Source organism: Zingiber officinale, unplaced genomic scaffold, assembly GCF_018446385.1.
Source record: "Zingiber officinale cultivar Zhangliang unplaced genomic scaffold, Zo_v1.1 ctg61, whole genome shotgun sequence".
Taxonomy (NCBI): Eukaryota; Viridiplantae; Streptophyta; class Magnoliopsida; order Zingiberales; family Zingiberaceae; genus Zingiber; species Zingiber officinale.
The window spans coordinates 109,605-131,869 of NW_024589959.1; the positions used below are offsets into that span (position 1 = coordinate 109,605).

General features: G+C 36.2%; 1 protein-coding gene across 1 annotated transcript; it reads right to left on the reverse strand.

The window, feature by feature from the left end:
- Positions 1–3,315: 3,315 nt before the first annotated feature.
- On the reverse strand, positions 3,316–16,940 carry LOC122037539 (terpene synthase 10-like). Its single transcript, XM_042597049.1, has 7 exons — positions 16,640–16,940; positions 16,267–16,543; positions 4,909–5,281; positions 4,605–4,823; positions 4,392–4,530; positions 3,822–4,067; positions 3,316–3,731 (listed from the first exon to the last, which is right to left on the reverse strand). The coding sequence occupies exons 1-7, from the start codon at positions 16,859–16,861 to the stop codon at positions 3,438–3,440; spliced, it is 1,770 nt and encodes a 589-aa protein (XP_042452983.1). The 5' UTR covers positions 16,862–16,940; the 3' UTR covers positions 3,316–3,437.
- Between the last annotated feature and the right edge of the window lie 5,325 nt (positions 16,941–22,265).

The window sequence follows — 22,265 nt, forward strand, 5'->3', positions numbered from 1 at the left end:
TTGAAAAAATATTGTTTTTAATAAGAAAAGTATATATAAACAATGATTTTCACTAAAAACATTGTAAAAAAAAATATTATTTTTAAGTGTTATTTTTCAATTTTTTTCTTACAGTGAGAATACACTGCTTTCTTGTGCACTGTAGCTCTACAATATTGTATCGTAGCACTATAAGTACTATAGCATTCAAGAACTATGAGTGCTTGGGAGAATAGACTGCTTTCCCATGCACTATATATAGCTCCGTAGTACTGTAGTGTTTTACTATAACATCTCAAGTATTGTAGCATCCCCAAAACTAGCTAGCCCCTGAACCCGGCCAAGTAGAAAACCACAAGACGAAGGTTGAGTGCTCAGGGAAGGGGAGTGGTGAGTCAGGAAGAGAGGTCGGTGCTGAAAATAACTCTATATACCATCACATGCCCCTTCTTCGAGTCGGACAAAAGAGCAAAATCGAATAAATTAAGTTTTATTAAATAATGGGTCCAACCTAATCAGCATGACAAATAACTTCTAATACCATCAATAATATTATTATTTAATTATTATAAAGGTTACACGATGATATGAGTTATAAGGAGTGGAGTCCGTGTAATAATATGAAAGGGGGTGTAAGGAGAAGAAAGGGGAAGTAAGGAGGTTCGGTCAAGACAAATGCGCTCGGTAAGCAAATCTCGATCGTCCACTTTGGACAGGCCGGGATAGAAATAACCGAGCACGTACATGATATAAATAGGTATATGAGATCAGACAAACTTAAATGGGTGAAGTATTAGCAAAGCACACCTACGCCTAACAGGGGAACATCGATCGATCATGAAACACTGATCGAAAATATGAGTCCGGTCGAGTATATAATCCCAGCCGAGCATACACTTAACTCGCTCGGTGGAATAAGACCGGCCGAGCATACACATAACTCGATCGGTAGTGTAATCTCGGGTGATTGAGCAAGCATACGAACCAAGGCTATCAGAAGGGACTCGGCTTAACTCGCTCGGTGGAATAAGACCGGCCGATTATACACATAACTCGCTCGGTAGTATAGTCTCGGGCGATCGAGTAAGCATACGAACCAAGGCTGTCAGAAGGGACTCGGCTTAACTCGCTAGGTGAAATAAAATCGGCCAAGCATACACATAACTCGCTCGGTAGCATAGTCTCGAGCGATCGAGCAAGCATACGAACCAAGGCTGTCAGAAGGGACTCGGCTTAACTCACTCGGTGGAATAAGACCGGCCGAGCATACACATAACTCGCTCGGTAGTATAGTCTCGGGCGATCAAGCAAGCATACGAACCAAGGCTGTCAGAAGGGGCTCGGCTTAACTCGCTCAGTGGAATAAGACCGACCGAGCATACACATAACTCGCTCAGTAGTATAGTCTCGGGTGATCGAGCAAGCATACGAACCAAGGCTGTCAGAAGGGACTCGACTTAAGACGCTCAGTATAATAAGAATGACCGAGTATGTACATAACTCGCTCGGTAATGTAATCTCGGGCAATCGAGCTGACATGCAACTCAAGGTTGTCAGAAGGGACTCGGCTCGGAAATATTCGGTCAGACATAGGCATAATACACTCGATAATATAATTCCGAGCGGGTATACCAACACACACCTTCAGGAGGCTATTAGTATAAAATCAACCTGGCAAAATCTGGCCGGGCATAAAGATACTCATATTCATTAAATCTCATGAACATAGCCAGTAAGGAGTATTACAACCAAATATAGGTGATGTATGAATAATATACAATCATATGACAACCTGGCGGGAAACAACTTCTAGAAACTTCTGTAAATGTGCTAGACGACAAAGAAGGTACATCTGGGGTACGAAAAAGATTCCTTAAACTATTATTGCAAGTACTTACGTCATCTCATAACAAACTCTAACAAATCGGAATCCACTTCATGACTATGGAGGTTATATGAAGTGGTATAAAAAGGGAAATCCTCTCCGTTGGCCAGGTACGTGCTCAACTCCACTACCGAACCCCTAGTTTCATTCCAGTTTTCATTGTACTTCTTCTTCCTCTATCCACCAAAAATAGAGAGGACTGACTTGAGCGTCGGAGGGCCTAGCTAGGGATTCCCACCCTGGTCTTAGGTCACTGACGCCTTGTTGATTGACTATGTGCTGTGCAGGAGGCGATAACATCCGCCGGAACCGTGGGCTATGTTTTCTTCGTCGCGGTGCTCTAATTCACCGGAGTCTTCCCTAGATCGGCTTTGGGTTTCTCCGATCTAGCTTCGACTTACTATTCTCGTCGCTGGGAGGTATTTTTTGATTAGATTTCTTCGGGATCTGCTTTGGTTTTCTCAGATCCATTGTGATCTATTCCCCGGAGCCGTCATCTACTTGCTCCCCGAAGTTTTCGCTCATCGCCCCCAGCTCTTCATCGCGTTACGCTCTCAGACAAGATCACACGAGTTTGATTTTTTTTATAGAACAATAAAATTTTATAAATACAAGTTCAACCGAAGAGCGGATTTTCTCTTTGTCTTTTTAGCTTTCTCTTCTTATCTTCTCCTCAATTTCGTCGTCTCATCTCCCAACAGAATAATCGCTATTCTATCTAACGTCAGGCACTGACATTGTCGGATCATTGGTAGGAAAATTGTTAGGACATTGGGAATTGTCAGTGACTAAGGCCGAGTTTTTGGATTTCTTGACCCCGAATGAGAAATCGTTGGTACTATAGTATCACGCGGTACTATAATAATTACTGTAGTATCTCAAGTATTGTAGCATCCTGAGAACTGCAAGTACCCGAGAGAATAGATAACTTGTCTAAAGATTGTAGCATCTTAGATAGGGTAGTATTTATAATAAAATCTTGAGTTCGATCGGTAGCATTTACTATAGTTTCTCAAGTATTGTAGCATTCGAGATCTCTAAGAGCCTAGGAGAATAACTGCTTCCTGAGCACTGTAGCTCTGCAATATTGTATCATTTTTTTGTAGCATTGCAAGTACTATAGCATTAGAGAACTACGACTGCTTAGGAGAATAGACAACTTTCTTGTGCACTGTAGCTCTATATTATTGTAGTGTTCAGTATAGCCTCCCAAGTATTGCTGCATCCCAAGAACGGTAGCTATCCCCCGAACGTGGCCAAGTGGAAAACCATAGTACGAAAGTTGAGTGCTCAGGGAAGGGGACTAGCTAGTCAAGGAAAAGACGTCGGTGCTCGGAAATATCTTTGTATACCATCACATATTCCTCAGTCAAGTCGTCTGACTGAAGAGCAGAGCCAAATAAAATCTGATTAAATACTAGGTTAAACCTAATCATCAGATGGGCTACCAATAACTTTTAATATTTTCAATATTATTATTTAATTTTTATAACAGTACTTACACGAGTTTGATTATAAGTATACGTCCTTATTATGCATGACTTGTTATGCATTATCACATGCATATAGATAATCAGAGCTGGACAGGCTCGATCAACAACGACATGACTTGTTTCTGGGTTTCTCCATCCGATTTCGCATATCCATCTCCCTTTCCATAAAAGAATTGTGCCGCTCGAGGGATATTAATCGCCACATTCTGGAAATATTCCTCGAACGACGACGTCGCCACCCGGTTCCCGTTCAGCAGCCTCCATTTCGCCTCCATCACTTGCTTGATATGCTCACTGGCAACTGCCTCCGGCACCTTCCTCTCGTGCATGCAGCACTGCACCGCCTTCTGCACATCTCCTCTCGCCAGCTCATCCTGTAGCACTTAATTACTCGATCAAGATTTATAATTATATTAAAGCCAGTATATATGTTGATTAATTCATTCATTGAAGAATTTTAGCACCGTGGAGGTTCCCAAATCGTCATGGAGTCGAAAAAGCACACAGGAGGGTTGCACAATGGAAGGGTAAGTGGAGAACTTATCCAAGTCCTCCTTCGTGAGATCTTTGCCCGTGCAGTAAGCTGCCGACAGTACCAACGCGCCTGATATCGATATCCATGCGCCGTCTAAATACTCATCCAGCGTCGGTGTATACCCTGCGCCATACCATCTAGCTTCCCTCATGTACATTTTGCACAATTCTGCCCACTAAAATCAACCAAAAATTAAAGAAAGATAATATATATATATATATATAAATGATATGCTACGGACAAAGTCGAGCGGACCACTGCGGACATGCCTTCCTGATCGGTCTACAGACCGATCAGGGAATCTCTTGATCAGTCTCTGGACCGATCAGGGAACCGATCATTTTCTGATCGGTCTACAGACCGATCAGAAAGGTAAGTCCGCAGCGGTTCGCACGACTTTGTCCACAACATATCATTTATATATATATATATATATATAGTGTGACCTAAATACAATTAGTATATATATATATTAATTATTAATTAGTGAATTACGTACCGCCCTCTTGAGGTAAGGTATTATGTCTACTCCCTTATTTCTCATGACTTCGTATCCTGCATCATTTACCGTGTTGAAGACGGCTAGAAAACATAGTTTCATGTACTCTGGGAGCTTATCGATCGCGTTAACATCCCATCTGCTTTATTATGATTAAAGAATGTAACTGAATTTCTAGGAATTGATTAAATTAATTATTAGTTAATTAATTACCTCTCCATAATATCCGTGAATAGTTCTAGCTCATCGAGCGTTCCATAAACGTCGTAAACGTCATCGATCATTGTTACGAAGCAATTAGTTTTTGTTTGCAACTCCCTGAAAGCCCAGCTATCTGGCTCGAATGCAAAGCCGACGGTCCATAAGTAGTTCTCGGTCAACCTGTCTCTGAAAAATGGCAGCTTCTGGGGAAGCCCAAGATCCGTCCACCATCTAATAATTGATTTTTTTTATTATAAAGATTAAATAACAAATTTATAATAAAATTATAAATGAATAAATGTATATATACATGTACCTTGAGACGTCTCTAAGTTCTCGCTTGTAGATGTTCTGCAGTGCGTTGAAGTCTAACTTGGCCAACAAAAGCAGAGCAGGATCCCTTTGCCATGCCCCAATGAACCACTTCGTGTGCAATCGCTGGAATCTCCAGTTCAGCGGGAGCTCCAACGCGTGGGCCACTTGCTCCCTGATCAAACCAGGTTTCAAAGCTCCTTCTTCCTCCAAGAGGTTCTTGAGGTGCTTGGTTGTGAACTCCCTGGCCTCATGCAATAACTCCTCGCCGTCTTTTTCAAGGTAAGAAGCCTCGTACAAACTCAGTAATCCCTGGGCCTGGCTGTGGAGCCGGTCTTCGAACTGGCCTTTCTCGTCTTTAAATTTCTTGAATATATCTTAATATATCATTAACCAACAAGGTTAATTAATTATTGGAATTGAGGCGCGCAGTAGATATGGTTGAGAATTAAACTTTATTTTTTTAGAGATAAAAGTTGGTCTTGATAAGAGTTTGTGATAGAGATAGAATGGATGAGGTGGCAAGTTTGACTAGACTTCGTGATATGATAAAATTGTTGAGTTGTCATGATAAGGATAAGAGTTTTGTAGAGATAGAATTTAAAAAAAAATCTTTAGATTATTAGTGTTTATCCAATAAACCTATAAATATGTACATTTTTTCAATGAATGAAATAAATTGAGTGTTTTGTTTTATTCTCCTTCTCTTCCACGTAGAGATTCTTCTCCTCCTCCATATTATTGTCTCCCATATTTTCCTTTTATTTCTTCTCTAATAATTTTTTTTCCAACAAAGTGGTATCAGAGTCATGGCTAATGGAGGTATGGTTCCCTTCCAAGTTCCAGTACTCAAAGTGAGTAATTATGACAATTGGAGTATCAAGATGAAGGTACTTTTTGGAGCTCATGATGTTTGGGAGATTGTAGAAAAAGACTACGTTGAGCCACGTGACGACTCAACACTAACTCTGACTGAAAAAGACAGTTTGAGAGATTTAAGAAAGAGAGACAAGAAGACTATTTTTCTCACTTATCAAGCTTTAGATGAGGATGATTTTGAGAAAATCTCAAGTGCAACTTCGGCCAAGTAAGCATGGGAAAAGCTCCAAATCTCATATCAAGGAGAAGAAAAAGTAAAAAAGATATGACTTCAGACATTAAGAAGTCAATTTGATGCTCTTCGTATGAAAGAAGGTGAGTTAGTATCCGATTACTTTTCTAGAGTCTCTACCATTTCCAATTAACTAAAGAGAAATGGTGAGAAACTAGAAGAAGTAACTATTATTGAGAAAATTCTTCGATCATTGGATTTAAAATTTGATAGCATTACAACCATCATCGAAGAGACCAAGGATCTACAAGTCATGACGATTGAACAACTCTGGGTTCATTACAAGCCCATGAAGAAAAGAAGAAGATGAATGAAGAAATTACTCAACAACACCTAAAGACGACTCTTCAACCGACAAAGAAAGATGAAAGCTTCAGTAACAATAGAAGTCAACGTGGAAGAGGTCGTGGATATGGACGAGGCCGTCCTAATGAGCAAGGATGGGTTTCCAATAACAACAATGAAAGAGGAGAACATTCAACAAGAGGACGTGGAAGAGGGTACACAAACTCGAGGTACGATAAATCTCAAGTCAGGTGCTACAATTGAGACAAATTTGGACATTATGCAAAAGAATGTAGATTGCCCAAGAATAAAGTATATGAAAGAGCAAATTATATGGAAGAAAGGAAAGAAGAAGATGACACCCTACTGCTAGCGTATAAAGATAATGAAAGAGAAGAAGATATAATTTGGTATCTCGACACTGCTGCAAGCAATCATATGTGTGGGAAAAGAAACATGTTCGTAGAGTTTGATGAATCAGTTGGTGGTAATGTATCTTTCGGAGATGAATCAAAGATTAAGGTAAAAGGCAAAGGTAACATTCGCATCCGTTTGGAGAATGGAAAACATGAATTTATCTCAAATGTTTTCTTTGTGCCAAATATGAAGAGCAACATCCTAAGCTTAGGACAACTTTTGGCAAAAGGATATGATATTCATCTAAAAGATGGTATGCTCATCTTGAAAGATCATATTGGTTGCTTAATTGCTAAGGTACCTATGTAAAAAAATAGAATGTTTTTACTTAATATTCAAAACGATGTTGGCAACTGTCTCAAAGCTTGTTACAAAGACATCACTTGGCTATGACATCTTTGATTTGGACATCTCAATTTCAGAGGACTAGAACTGCTTTCAAAGAAAGAGATGGTGAGAGGACTACCTTACATCAAACATCCTGATCAAGTATGTGAAGCATGTCTACGTGGGAAGCAATTTAGAAGAGGTTTTCCAAATGAGTCAAGTTCAAGAGCTCAAAAGCCTCTTGAACTTATACATATAGATGTTTGCGGTCTGATAAAGCCAAGTTCACTTGATAAGAGTAATTATTTTATTCTTTTCATTGATGACTTTTCTCGAAAAACTTGGGTATACTTCTTAAAGCAAAAATCAGAGGTCTTCGGCATATTCAAGAAATTTAAAGCTACCATAGAAAAGGAGAGCGGTCTCGAGGTCAAAGCTATGCGTTCTGATTGAGGAGGAGAATTTACCTCAAAGGAGTTTCAATAATTTTGTGAAGCTAACGGAATACGATGACCCTTGACGGTTCCAAGATCCCCTCAACAAAATAGAGTGGCAGAAAGAAAGAATCGAACCATCCTTGACATGGCAAGGAGCATTCTCAAAAGCAAGAGGCTACCAAAGGAACTTTGGGCTGAAGCGGTTGCATGTGCAGTATACTTATCCAACTGATCACCAACAAGGAGTGTGTGGGCACTACAACAAAAATGTTAAACGACAACACCACAAAGACAACGGTTTTAGATGAAACTGTTGTAAATTTGGTAAAAGACAATGGTTTTAGAAAAAACCGTTGTCTTTGAGCTCCTATAAAATACAAAAGACAACAGTTTTTTGAAAACCGTTGTCGTTGAGTAATTTTTTTTTAAATCAACAACACATTTTACAACGGTTATCTAAAACCGTTGTCTTTAAGAGCTTTTTTAGGGGCTACGACAACGGTTTTGATAAAACCGTTGTCTTTGACTTTATTTGTTCCGTCATTTTCCCTCTCACAATTTTGCTTTCCCTCTCTCGGCAAATTTTTTTGGCGCCTTATTTTCCCCTTCGCATTCTCGATCTCTAAGACATTTTTCTTTCCCTCTCCTCATATAATCTCTTCACGCCATCCACTACTGCGTGCTCTCCTCTCTCGACGAGGCCCTTTGACCTTCCACTGCCGCTTCTTCGCCAAAGGTGGCACTCCTCGGCCCTTTGACCTTCCACTACTGCTTCTTCGCCAAAGGTGGCACTCCTCCGTCGATTCATAACCTGTTCGTCTTGTTGAACGAAGAAGACAGCTGCTCATGGAGGACGATGATTTATTCCTCCAACAGTTCGATCTAAAAGACTTGTAGATCGCAGCCGAGTTCCTCACCAATTGGCTTCCCTTCCTCACCCGATCCCTCTGCGACGGCTGCTCCGCCACTGTCTGAAACCGCATCGACTCCCTTCGCCCAAGTATCGCCTTTCCTTTCTCGGTTCTTGATTTGTTGATCCCTTTCCCTTTGTAAGAATGCGAGATTACTTAGTTCGCTGGGATGGTGCTCTTCTTTAGGGGTTGCTACCGAAGCCGACGCGGATGCCTCCGGGTCCACTTCCACGGAGGATCAGGCGTCTTATGCCTCTGCTAGCTTTGCTGCCCCCTTTCCCGATGCCCAACCAACTGGGTAGGACCCGGATCCGATGTCTTCGCCAGAGTCCCCTCAAATCCGGATGTCTTGGGTTGACATGGCTCAAGAAGACAAGCTCAAGGAGGTTGCGGCGCAGGAGGAAAAGATGGAGGAGCCAGGGAGAACTTCGATTGAGGGAGCAACAAGAGTTAAAAGGGAGATTGCAAAGAAGGAGACGGGATTGTCAAGGGAGCAGAGGGAAGAAATACACTTTAGGAATGTTGTCAGGAAGAAGGATTTCATATGCCTGGAGAGGGCCAATGATAAGATCATTAATATCCTCAATGTCCTCGAGCTGCATACTGGAGTATTCAGCACTGCCGAGCAAAAAAGAATTGTGGATCTGGTCTGTGAGATGCAAGAGAAAGGGAAGAATCATGAGTTGGGTGGTGAGTACAACATAAAAAGATTAGCTTTAAGCAGTGTTTATTTATTTATTGTCAATCCTAAGCTAATGATTCAAGAACCCTAATGGAAATTGGGCACCTTTTTAGAAATAATGTAAAAAAGATCAATAGATAAGAGAACTGAGAAGCAATCATCATCATCAAATCATATTGTTCTTTTGTTAGTTTTTGTCCAAATACCTACCGAACACAAATATTGTGTTGACTTAACAAATATATGGTTGATACATGGTTTGTAGTTTCACTTCATAAATGTTAAAGACCCTCTTGGATGACTAAGAGCTTCTCTGTGCTCAAGTGTATCCATCTATGCTTTCTGTTTGTTCGCTTGAACTAATAGGATGAACACTGATCCAAAAAAAATTATGGTGCACACATGTATTTCTTTGCCAAAGGTTTCTATATTATATATACACATATATGTCTACAACAACAACAACAACAACAACCAAGCCTTTTCCCACTAGGTGGGGTCGGCTGTATGAATCCTTTTACGCCATTGAGCTCTATCTCCTATTATATCATCATCTATATTTAAATAAATTTTATCTTGTTTTATTGTTGCTAACCAAGTCTTTTTTGGTCTTCCTCTTCCTCGTTTTATATGCATGTTCATCATAGTTTCACATCGCCTAACTGGGGCATTTATTGGTCGTCTAAGTACATGTCCGTATCATCTTAAACGTGTCTCTCCGAGTTTTTCCTCAATAGATGCAACTCCTACTTTCTCTCTAATGCTCTCATTTCTTATTTTGTCCATCCTCGTATGTCCACACATCCACCTTAACATCCTCATCTCTGCAACTCTCATCTTCTGCTCATGTGCTCGAGTCATAGCCCAACATTCAGCTCCATATAACATAGCAGGTCTAACTGCGGTTTTATAGAACTTACCTTTAAGTTTAAGAGGTACTTTACGGTCACATAAAACACTCGACGCTCCCCTCCATTTCACCCATCCTGCTTGTATTCTATGTAAGACATCTCTCTCAATCCCTCCATCATTTTGTAAAAATGATCCTAAATATTTAAATCTCTCGGTTCCAGGCAACTCGTCCTCTCCTATCTTAACAATTATTTCATTACTTCTAATATTGCTAAACTTAAATTCCATATATTCCGTCTTTAATCTACTAAGCTTAAAACCTTTCCCTTCTAGTGTTTCCCTCCAAGATTCTAGCTTAGCATTTACTCCTTCACGTGTTTCATCTACCAAAATATACACATATATGTCTACTTGTGATTAATTAAAAAATAATTATATGTGCATTATTCGTTGACAATTTTTTGTTAACATAGGGTCCTTATCAACCTGATGTGAAACGATGTGGATTTTATGTGATGAAATTTATGAAAGAAATTATTGAAGGAAATGCTACCAGCCAGAAGGATTCACTTTTCTCAATGGTAATATTTGACATATGCTCAAGTTTCTCAAATAATTTTCTTTATTTGATTTTGCTTCTTCATTACTAATTTTTTTACTAATATAATCTGGTTTTGTTAACAGTTCATGTTCTGGCAGAGCTATTCAGCTTGCCTCAATTGCAACAAGTGTGAGTACTGATTTGCGAGTTTTTATTTGATGTGAAAGTAGAGGATACTTGACTGAATGGCACATAGTGCTGAAACTTTGACACCTTGATAGATTGCTAAGTGACAATGGCTTAAATGGTACACTGAACATGGGCAGCAACATTAGCGCACAACTGCAGCTTGTCGATTTCAGAAACATTTCTTGAGATTGACATTTAATGATAAGCTATGCATATTTCAAGTCATGTTTGTCTTTCCATTTATTAGGAGGCCCTGACTGGCAGCATATATCCTGAGCAGAAATTGAGCTAGCACCTACCTACCGTTTGCCAGCCAAGTTGTTTTTGTATGCATTGCTTGTTCCTTTTAAGTTCTGGATCAGAAGGTGCATCAAAGATTGTCTTCCATCTTGCATTTGATTAATGATGCTTTTAATTCTGTTTTCTTCTTTTTGCTGGTTTAACATTGAAAGATTATATTGAATATGCTATTTTTTGCAGGATGAATACTTTCAAGTAAACAAAATGTCAACAAAACATAATGGATATTTTGTAAACAATGGAAAATTAGAGAAAATGTAAGCTTCTGCCACGTAATTCGTTTTCCCTTGGTATTTGTTTGCTTTATTTGCCATATTTGAAACAACTATTTTGTTTTATGTTCTCTAAATATATCTTTTATTTAAAGTCATCTCAGGTGTGAGTGATGTTGTCTAGAATTTCAATCAAGTATTATAGTTTTTGGCCATTGTGTTATCTGCAGCAATGAAATCCGAAATTGCAACTTTAAGCAACATTCTTTTGTGGTTATATATATAAACTTATTTATTCTTAACTGACGCAATAACAAAACAAACCCTCAAATTACATTGAAAATTGAGACAAAATTTATGAAGCACTGGAAAGTATCTCACACTGAGTACAAAAAATGTCACAATAATCCTAAACTGAAATATTAACATGGATACAATCCTAAACTGAAATATTAACATGGATACAATCCTAAACTGAAATATCAATGCAAGACTGAACTTGTTACACCATAATTCTATTAATACTAATACTTCTTAACAGTTATAGTTAAGCATTTGAATATAATTTAGAATCTACAACTAGTTAGCTTTTCATGAATTTCTTTGGTATGGTTGACTGCATAATATTGGCAGCTGCTTTGAACTATTCTAGTATGTCTTTAAAATGGAAATATTTTCAAATCTGTGAACGTTGTTGCTGCAAACTCTTTTCTAATTTGTAAGCCGCTTGTCATTTTTTTTTATGCTTGTCTTGAGACAATTTTTAATATTATTGCATTATCTTTTTTAAGGGAGGCTGCTAATAGTGACGTTAATCCAACATATGGTGGTTTTTTTAGCTAAGATATTATGGTCTTTGTGATTTATCTGCTCTTTCCTTGGGTGTTACCTTTGTTAGCCATTTATCTCAAAAAACAACGAAAATGGTAGAATATATTCCTAAAATGGTCTCTTCTATCTGGAATTTTCTTGAAAATTGATTTATGAAGTGATAATATTATTCATTGGCTTTGTTGTCTATAGTGAAATTCAATGAATGTTTTAAGTTGTGCTCAATTTATCTCAATGAATGTCTTGGCAGATAAACTGAGTCAAGCATCAAGAAATCAACTAGTTTTGGTGTCACATAATGTTGGGTAAGTAAGACTTATAATATCAGTTTTAATTTATTCACGATTATCAGTTAATTAAGTTTGTAGTGATTGTAAGTTTAGGTGATAGTGATTATCAGTTTAGAAAATCATATTCTGGATTGCATAAAGTGATTAACAATTTAGATGGTTTAATGGATTAGTTTGTTCTTGCTTTTTTATAGAAATAATGTTGAAACTAGTTTCATATACTGCTTTGTGGTTTTTATGCAAACTGCACATCCTCAAGCTTTGAGATCTTACTAGAGTGTTGCTGCTGTAATGTTGAGACATAAGGTACATGACTTTGATCCTCTATGATTCCATCTTTCTGTTGCTGCTGTTAGCTATTCTAGCTGCTTTCACATAATATACATGTTTCAAGATATAATGTCAAGTTTATATAATATTCATCAACTTTTTTCATGCTCACTTGCTTGACTACTCATGAAAATGTGAAGCAACAACGTTTCTCGTGCTTATTTGACCATTCTTTTACTTCAACATTTCAGAAGGTCCAAATTTATGTACTTCACAATTTGGTTTATACTATGCAAAAGCTGCAAAACTGCAAGTTTATAATTGTTTATACATGTTGATAAGTTTTCTACTTTTGGGGCTTGTTTGTTTCAATTATCACTTTAGTTTGTAGTGGTTTATTAGATTATCTGTTTCACTTATCAGTTTGCAATGTTTATCATTTTATACATGCATGTTTCTACTTTTTTCTATGGCTTTAACTATATTTTATTTACAGAAAAGGGATAAAGCTGGGTTTGCAAGCTAAGTCTATGAAATTCTGTATGCAGAAAAAGGACCAGTATGTGAAGATTGTTGCACATCCTGATCACTTGATCTATTCATAAAAGGACAAGTTAATTTGCACGGTTGTGGTCTGATAAACTTAATTTTGTGGTCTCATCTTTTGTGGTGGTCATGAACTTGTGGTCATGTTTGGATAGCTTGTAGTAATTGTAGAAGTTTATAAACTTAAGTGAATGTACATATATGTTGTACCAGTTTTTGGTTGAGACAAGATGTATAAAAGACAACTTAATGTATATATGTTGACAACGGTTTTTGCTAATGTATATATATATATATATATATATATATATATATATATGTTGTACAAGAATTTGTCTGTAAAAAAATTATGTTGACAACGGTTTTTGTGAATGTATATACAGTTTTGTGAATGTATATAGACAACAATTTTTTAACTGTTGTGAAAAGTATGCAAAGAATCAATGGTTTTTAAACTAAATTTGGAAGAAAGACAATAGTACTGTATTTGTTGTCAAAAGCATATCTGCATGCGATCCAAATTATTGTAAAACTGGCAATTACAACGGTTTTATATGTTGCAGAACTGTTGTCTTTGGTATTAAAAGACAACACTTTAAATCCGTTACATGACTGTTGTCTAATGTGGTCAAAGACAATGGTTTTAAACCGTTGTCTTTTACTACACATTTAACAATATTGCCAATTACAACGGTTTTTACCCGTTGTCTTTTAATATTTTTGTTGTAGTGGGGGCAAGGCACCACAAGAAGCGTGGAGCGGAAGGAAGTCTGGGATTTCTCATCTAAAAGTTTTTGGAAGTATAGCCCACGTTCATGTGCCTGATAAAGCAAGAAGCAAATTGGATGATAAAAGTAAGAAGTTTATTTTTATTGGTTATGATACTAACTCAAAAGGGTATAAGTTATACAATTCAGATACTGGGAAGACAATCATCAGCCGAGATATCATATTTGATGAAGAAGAAGAATGGAATTGGGAATCTCAAAATGAAGATTACAACTTCTTCCCGTGCTTTGAAGAAGAAGATGTGGATCAACTAAGGGTGGAGCAACCAAGGGTGGAGCAAATAAGAGAGGAACCTACTACTCCACTAGTAACACCAACATCAAGTACTCAAGGAAATTCATCTGCATCAACTTCAAGTGAGAGAGTACCACGCTTTAGAAGCTTACGAGACATTTATGAGGTAAATGAAAATCAAGATAATATTACTCTATTTTGTCTCTTTACGGATTGCGAGCCTATAAATTTCCAAGAAGCTATAAAGAGCAAAAGGTGGAAAGATGCAATGGATGAAGAAATCAAGGCGATAGAGAAGAATGACACATGGGAGTTAACTGCACTTCCTAAAGGACATAAGGCGATTGGTGTGAAGTGGGTGTACAAAATAAAGAAGAATGCCAAAGGAGAAGTTGAAAGATATAAAGTAAGACTGCTGGCAAAAGGCTACAGTCAAAGATCTGACATTGATTATGATGAGGTATTCACTCCCGTTGCTCGATTAGAAACTATCAGACTAATCATTGCTTTAGCAGCTCAAAATAAGTGGAAAATACATCAAATGGATGTAAAATCTGTTTTTTTAAATGGAGTTTTTGAAGAAGAAGTCTATATTCAGCAACCATCAGGTTATGAAGTTAAAGGACAAGTAAACAGGGTTCTAAAATTGAAAAAGACTCTCTATGGGCTAAAGCAAGCACCAAGGGCATGGAATAGCCGAATAGACAAGCACTTGCTAGAGAAAGGCTTCATCAAATGTCCTTATGAACATGCATTATACATTCAGAGTAAGGATAAAGATGTTTTGATTGTATGCATATATGTTGTTGACTTGATCTTCACAGGAAGCAATCCTAGTATGTTTGGAGAATTTAAAGAAGCGATGACTAAAGAGTTTGAGATGACTGATATTGGGCTCATGGCATACTATCTGGGCATTGAGGTGAACTAAAGGGAAGATGGAAGCTTCATCTCACAAGCAGGTTATGCAAGAGAGATATTAAAGAAGTTCAAGATGGATAACAGTAAGTCTATAAATACCCCAGTAGAATGTGGAGTCAAGCTATCAAAGTATGATGAAGAAGAAAAAGTTGATCTAACATTTTTTAAGAGTTTGGTTGGAAGTTTAAGATACTTGACGTGCACAAGGCCTGATATTCTTTATGTTGCCGGACTTGTTAGTCGCTACATGGAAGATCCAACTACTACCCACCTTAAGATCGCTAAGAGAATTTTGCGCTATATCAAAGGTACAATAGATTTTGGATTACTTTATTCAACATCTAACCACTTCAAACTTGAAGGATATAGCGACAGTGATTGGGGTGGAGATATAGACGATAGAAAGAGCACTACAGGATTTGTGTTCTTTATGGGAGATACAACTTTCACTTGGATGCCAAAAAAATAACCTATTGTAACACTTTCTACTTGTGAAGCGGAGTATGTAGCTGCGACTTCATGTGTTTGTCATGTTGTTTGGCTCAGAAATTTATTGAATGAGTTAAGTTTACCTCAAGAAGAGGCAACCAAGATTCGAGTTGATAACAAGTCTACAATAGCACTAGCAAAAAATCCAGTCTTCCATGATAGAAGCAAACACATCGATACGTGCTTTCACTATATCAGAGAGTGTATTATAAGAAAAGAGGTGCAAGTGGAATACATAAAGTCTTAAGATCAAGTTGCTGATATTTTTAACAAGCCACTGAAGTTTGAAGATTTTTTTATCAAGATGCGGAATCTATTTGGAGTCACAAAATTAAGTTTAAGAGGTGGTGTTGAGAAATTCTTTAAAGATAAAAGTTGGTCTTGATAAGAGTTTGTGATAGAGATAGAATGGATGAGGTGGCAAGTTTGACTAGACTTCGTGATAGAATAAAATTGTTGAGTTGTCGTGATAAAGATAAGAGTTTCGTAGAGATAGAATTTTTTTAAAAAAATCTTTAGATTATTAGTGCTTATCCAATAAGTCTATAAATATGTACATTTTTTCAATGAATAAAGTAAGTTGAGTGTTTTGTTTTATTCTTCTTCTCTTCCACGTAGAGATTCTCCTCCTCCTTCGTATTATTGTCTCCCATATTTTCCTTTTATTTCTTCTCCGTTAATTCTTTTTCCAACAGATATTCATGGCGGATCAGTTGTTAATGACTCACCTTCGGAAACAGAGAAGCCGTTTTCTCTGAGAAGCCTAAAGAGCAGCGCTGAGGCGTGCAGATTGTCCTTGAGCTGGGAGCCTATGTCCTCGAAAGAAGCATGAAACCCTCGCAAGGTGTCCTTGATATCATCCTTAAAGTGATAAGCCACTCCGAGCTGTTGCAGGTGGTCGATGAGCTGAAGCTGCTCCTCCAATTGACCTTTCTTCTCTTCCATCACTTTGCTAGTTTGATTCTTGAGTAATTTAATTCTCTCAGCGTGATCGTCCTCATCCGCCTACAATCAATATATACTCAAATTAAGAACATTATAAAAAAAAAAAAAAAGAAGAAGAAGAACTTAATTAGAGAATTAATATTAATCAATATTAACTGTGTGGCTAAAAGTGAGAGATTGAATGCGGTCGTGAGTCCATATGCTGGGCTGGTAATTTCCCGACCTCCTCAACGTCGTCGACGGAGATTGAGATTGCTCGGCCGCGTGGCATTGGATGCGTGGAAGGCAGCGCCACTGTTTGATGGCGGCGGCTGGACGGGAAAAACCGCCGAGGCCACCGAAGGTAGCCGAAGCTGCGAAAGAATGGGAGACAGACATCTTAACTCAATGGCTTTTGTGTGTGAGTTTGTGTGTTTTTGTATGGTGAAATGTGGGATAGAAATTAAGATTTGGTGTGTTATTTATAGAGCAAATTCAAAGGGTTTCTTCGTTATAATAACACCATTGTTAAGTCTCGTACTGACGTAGTTTTGTGGTTACGGCATTACGAGCATTATTCATATTTCCATATTCGAAGAGATTTTACCAAAAAAAAAACATATGTGGTACTTTCTAAATAAGATCTAATTCAGTAGTACGACCCTTTTTCTGGTCAATAAAATTTAATATATATGTAAATGTGGATGTTGACTTAGAACATTAAGTTAATGTTATTTATCGTGCATGGTTAACGTACGAATTATATTTTGTTAGAGGCTAAGTTATTTATTAGTTTAGTTATTTATTCATGAATGAAAATAGAAAAAAAATAATCCTCTTTAATTTTTTTACTCTTTTATTTATTTTTATCAATAAATATAAATACATTAAATTGAATAACCAAAATTACTCCTCCATTACTTAATCTATCCCTAACATTATCATATTTACCCTCGGGATATGATGTAAGTACTTCGAGTAAGATTGTAGTGATCGGGAGGTCAAAATTTAACAAAGGATTTTATATTTCTATAGGCCTGGTCTAGACATTTACCACTTCTTGATTTACATTTATTTTCTAATATTACCCTTCAACTTTTATTTGATTGTACAGTGCCTTTAAAATATAAAAAAAAAATTCTACAAAATCGTAATTAGACATAATATATTATATGACGTTGAATATTGAGGTATGACTCGAGCACATAAGCAGAAGATGAGAGTTGTAAAGATAAGATTATTAAGATGAATGTATAGACATACGATGATGGTCAGAATAAAAAAATTGTCTACGATGATGGTCAGAATAAAAAAATTATCTACGATGATGGTCAGAATAAAAAAATAAGAGTATTAGAGAAGAGTTGTATGTATTGAGGGAAAACTTCGAGAAACACGTTTAAAATGGTATAGATATATATTTACACGACCAATAAATAATCCAGCTAAGTGATATAAAATTATGACAAATATGCATATCAAACGAGAAAGAGGAAGATAAAAAAAATACTTGGTTAATAATAATAAAATAGGATAAAATTTATTTAAATATAGATTATAATATAATAGAAGATATAGTTTAATGTCGTAAAAAATTCAGATAATTGATCTTATATAGTGGAATAAGATTTGATGGTCGCTGGTATTATTGTTGTTAGTGTGATGGAGGTGTTATAATATTGTCTTATTTTCTGCATAAGATATAATACATTATCATATTATAAATTGATTATCAAATTCCATAAAAAGTCTGTATCCAATATTTATATAATATCTAAATATCTAGATTAATGCAAATAAAAATTTAAAAATTATTGTCTTAATTTTATAAACAATTTGTTCCAATAACGTCTGATGACCTTCCAGATAGCGGATTTTTTTTCTGCATCGACTTTTATTGCTATTGTATAATTTTTCTATAACCTTTAATTTATTTCCATACGAAACTAATATTTAATACAATGCTGCTGTAGGCAGGCATGGCCCATTAAACAGTCCTATTGATTATAAAATTTGCAAGGCTTTCCGGCCTTTGTACTTTACTTTCTCATTCTTCATTATGGCTTTATTTTTTTTTTCTTTATTGTTTTAGAAACAAGCTATTGAAATAAATATCCACCTAAAAGAATTGATTAAAAAGTCACATTAATTTATGTTGATTGTTACATGTGGTCATGTTGCAAGCATGGCTTCGTACGTACATTATTCATTTAAGTTTTAAAAAAATCCTCCCTATAATTATAATTTATTTGATAATTAAATGAAGCATGAATTGCCGATAGCAATTAATCAGATTTTAATTTAGTATGGTTTTTTATTCATTAAGAGAACGTTTCTTATCAGTAATTTCTAATAAAAAAAATAATGAAATAGATAATATCAAACTTGGACGATTAATCTGACTTCATGAAAATTTTATTAAAATAAATTAACAAACCCGCACTCGCGACGGGTGCCCAGAAGCTCAGTATTCAATTTAGAAAAAAAATTCCTACAAATACGTTATAATTAGGGATCGAATCACGGATACTTAGGTGATAACTTGGTATAGAATTATGTCCATAAACTAAATATAAGTTCACATGCATGAGCTTAATCTCAATAAGGTGGGCTTACACTTGATTAACACACAATTAATTGACATTAAGTAAACTAAATCTCAATTAAGTGATATAATTAATGTTTGATTGCATGTAAAAGTGGTTTGGATTAAATGGATGTGAATTCAATGTGTAGATCCAATAATTCGGTTCAATAATATTGATGGGATGTTAATGAGGGATGAACTTTATGATGGATAGTCCCTATAATTTGGGTCGGATATATAAAGGAAGAGATGTAGTTCATTTAGGACATGCTGAATCGTCGTCTCTCCCTTTTTATTCTTCTTTCCTAATAAGAATGACTTTGGGTTGCCGGCTAAATCCTGTGGAAGACTTCCGCTGCGTTTGTAAGATCTTCAGCAACAAGTAAGAAGCAATAATCCTTTGCGATATATTCAGGTCAACTCTTCGCTAGCTATTGTTTCAGTTTTCAATATTGCTTTAAAGATTGATGATAGCTAGATCCTGTTATAGATGCATCTTTTTAGTTTATTATTGATGGATCCCAATCTTAATAATTAGTATCAGAAGGAATAACTTATTGTGTTAGCCCAAGTAGGCTAGAGGGAGGGGAGGTGAACTGGTTGTTTAAGAAAAATCTTCCTCAACTTTTAACTCAGATTAGAATACTATAAAAATAGTATTAAATAACGACTGAATTTTCCATAGTGCAAAAGAAAAAACAGAATAAATGAACAACAACAAAAAAGAGGCCAAAAGAGTTACTTGGTTACAACCGGAGAGGTTGTTAATCCAAGGCAAGTAAACACTAAAGATCTCCTTCTTTGAAGGCGGAGAAGCCTCTTACACTCATTGGAAACTCAGAAAGTAGCTAGGAAATCAATACAAAAGTTGTTATCTATTTCCTAAGTCTAGGGGTCTTTTTATAGCCCTTGTAGAATCTTATCCGTACCAACATGATCTAACCTGACTTGGTTAATCACATCAAAACTGTCACGGGGTACCAACAATCTCTCCCTTTTTGATGTGATCAAACCCAAGTTAAGTTAGGGTAATTAAAAAGAATAATAATTTTTGCAAGTAAAAAAAATTTACAAGTAAGAAAAATTTTTCTAAGTAAAATTTGCTAGAAACTTTTTATAAAAAAAAAATACTAAAAAAATTTCAAGTAAAATTTTTTAACCTTTTTGCAAAAAAAAATTTGTAAGTACCCTTTAGACTTGTTCTTTTCTGCTTCCCCTTTTGATCATATTAAAAATAGGGTTCATTTAAAAGTCGAGTAAAAATAATAAAACTAGTGAAAAATATTCTAACTATTTTAAAAAGATAATAATTAATTAAAAAATATTTAAGATATTTTTATAACTTCTAAATGCTTAACAGTTAGTCAATTAAATACTTATTTCAATAATTTACTTCTAAGTTATGGTGAGGCATAGACCTTCTTGGATATTGAATCAACATCCACTTTCTAAACAAAATCTCTTAAAGAAATTTAATAGTTAATTTACTCTGAACGCCATTATTAAAAATATTTAATCCAAATATGATTTTGGAACCCAATATAGGTTCCTTCTTACTGGGTTAATTAAAAGTTTCTTAGGTATGTATTTCTGTGAAATTTTCCTAAACTGGCCCTTATGATGTTTAAGGTACCAATTCAATCCACTATATTTTCTAATATATTGAATATTTAAGCATGCACGATTTTTAAATTTTCTATTTCATTTTTCAAGCTTTCATTTTCATTTTTTTTATTTTATCAAATTCTTCTAATCGACAAAATTTAGCTAGAGTTGATTTCAATTCTTTAATTTTTTTTTTCTAATTTACAACAATTTTTTGTTAATAGTTTTATAAACTGAAATAACTTGTCAGGAGGAAGAGATCGTACCTGACTTACCTTGTTGATCCAGTGATCCGAAGCTCCCCCTGAAGTACTGCTTTCTTCTGATGTCGCTCCTACTTCATCGATGCTTTTGATGCTCATTTAGGATGAGATTGCTTCGTTTCCTTCTTCTTGGTGACTTGCCACTAGTGCAAGTCCGGCGATGGCTTCATTTTTCGATTTGGACGACGTTTCATCCCACGTCGCCTTCATATTCTTGTACTTGTTTCGCTTGGGTCAACTTCTTATTCTTGCTCTTGTCCTTGTCTTTCAATTTAGGGCAGTTATCTTTCATATATCCTTCTTCGTTGTAGTGGTAGCATCTTGTCCTTCTTTTTCTACCCTGCACTTGATTAAATCTTTTAGTTTTAAATAACTTTTTAAATTTACGTACCATCAGTGCTATTTCATTATTATCGAGAGAAGATTCTAAATCTTTTTCGTCTGCCTTTGCCTTTAAGACAATGTTATGCTCCTTCTTCGGACTTGCACTCTCGTTTTATGGACTTTAAAAGTTGAAAATAATTCTTCTAAAGTAGTTGAATCTAGATCCTTAGATATATAATAAGCATCTACTAATGATGCACATTCAGTATTTCTAGGGGATGCGTTAAAAGCGTACCTTAGCGAATCTTGGTTACTTACCTTTTCTTCGAGATTCGTGAGTCCAGTAATAAGCTCCTTGATTCTTGAGTGAAGGTGTGCAACGGTTTCACCTTCTTCCAGTTTAATGCTGCTGATATGGTTTCTGAGCAGATCTCATCTCGTAAGTTTCGCCTCTGAGGTTCCTTCATGTAGTTCCAGGAATTTCTCCCAAAGCTCTTTTACAGACTCGTAGGCTCCGATCCGGTTGACTTCTTGTGACGGTAAGACGCTTAGTGGGTGGAACTCTGCTTTGCCATTTGCCACAAAATCTACCTGCTCCTTTTTAATCCAGTGGTATTTTTCTTTACCTTCGGATGCTATAAAATCAAATTCCATTATTAAAATCAAATCGAAATCAGTTTTGAAAAATATCTCCTCTTCTTCTTCCAATTGGCAAAATTTCCCTCGAACTTCTGTGGGTCGATGCTTGATCCGACCATCTCATATGCTTCGTTCAGCGGTTAGTCCTCCTGAAGTGAATCTCACTCTAATACCAATTGTTGGCCCAGGTAGGCCAGAGGGAGGGGAGGTGAACTGGTTGTTTAAGAAAAACTTTCCTCGACTTTTAACTTAGATTAGTAGTGCAAAAAAAAAATAGAATAAATGAACAACAAAAAAACGAGGCCAAAAGAGTTACTTGGTTACGACCTGGGAGGTTGTTAATCCAAGGCAAGTAAACACACTAAAGATCTCTTTCTTTGAAGGC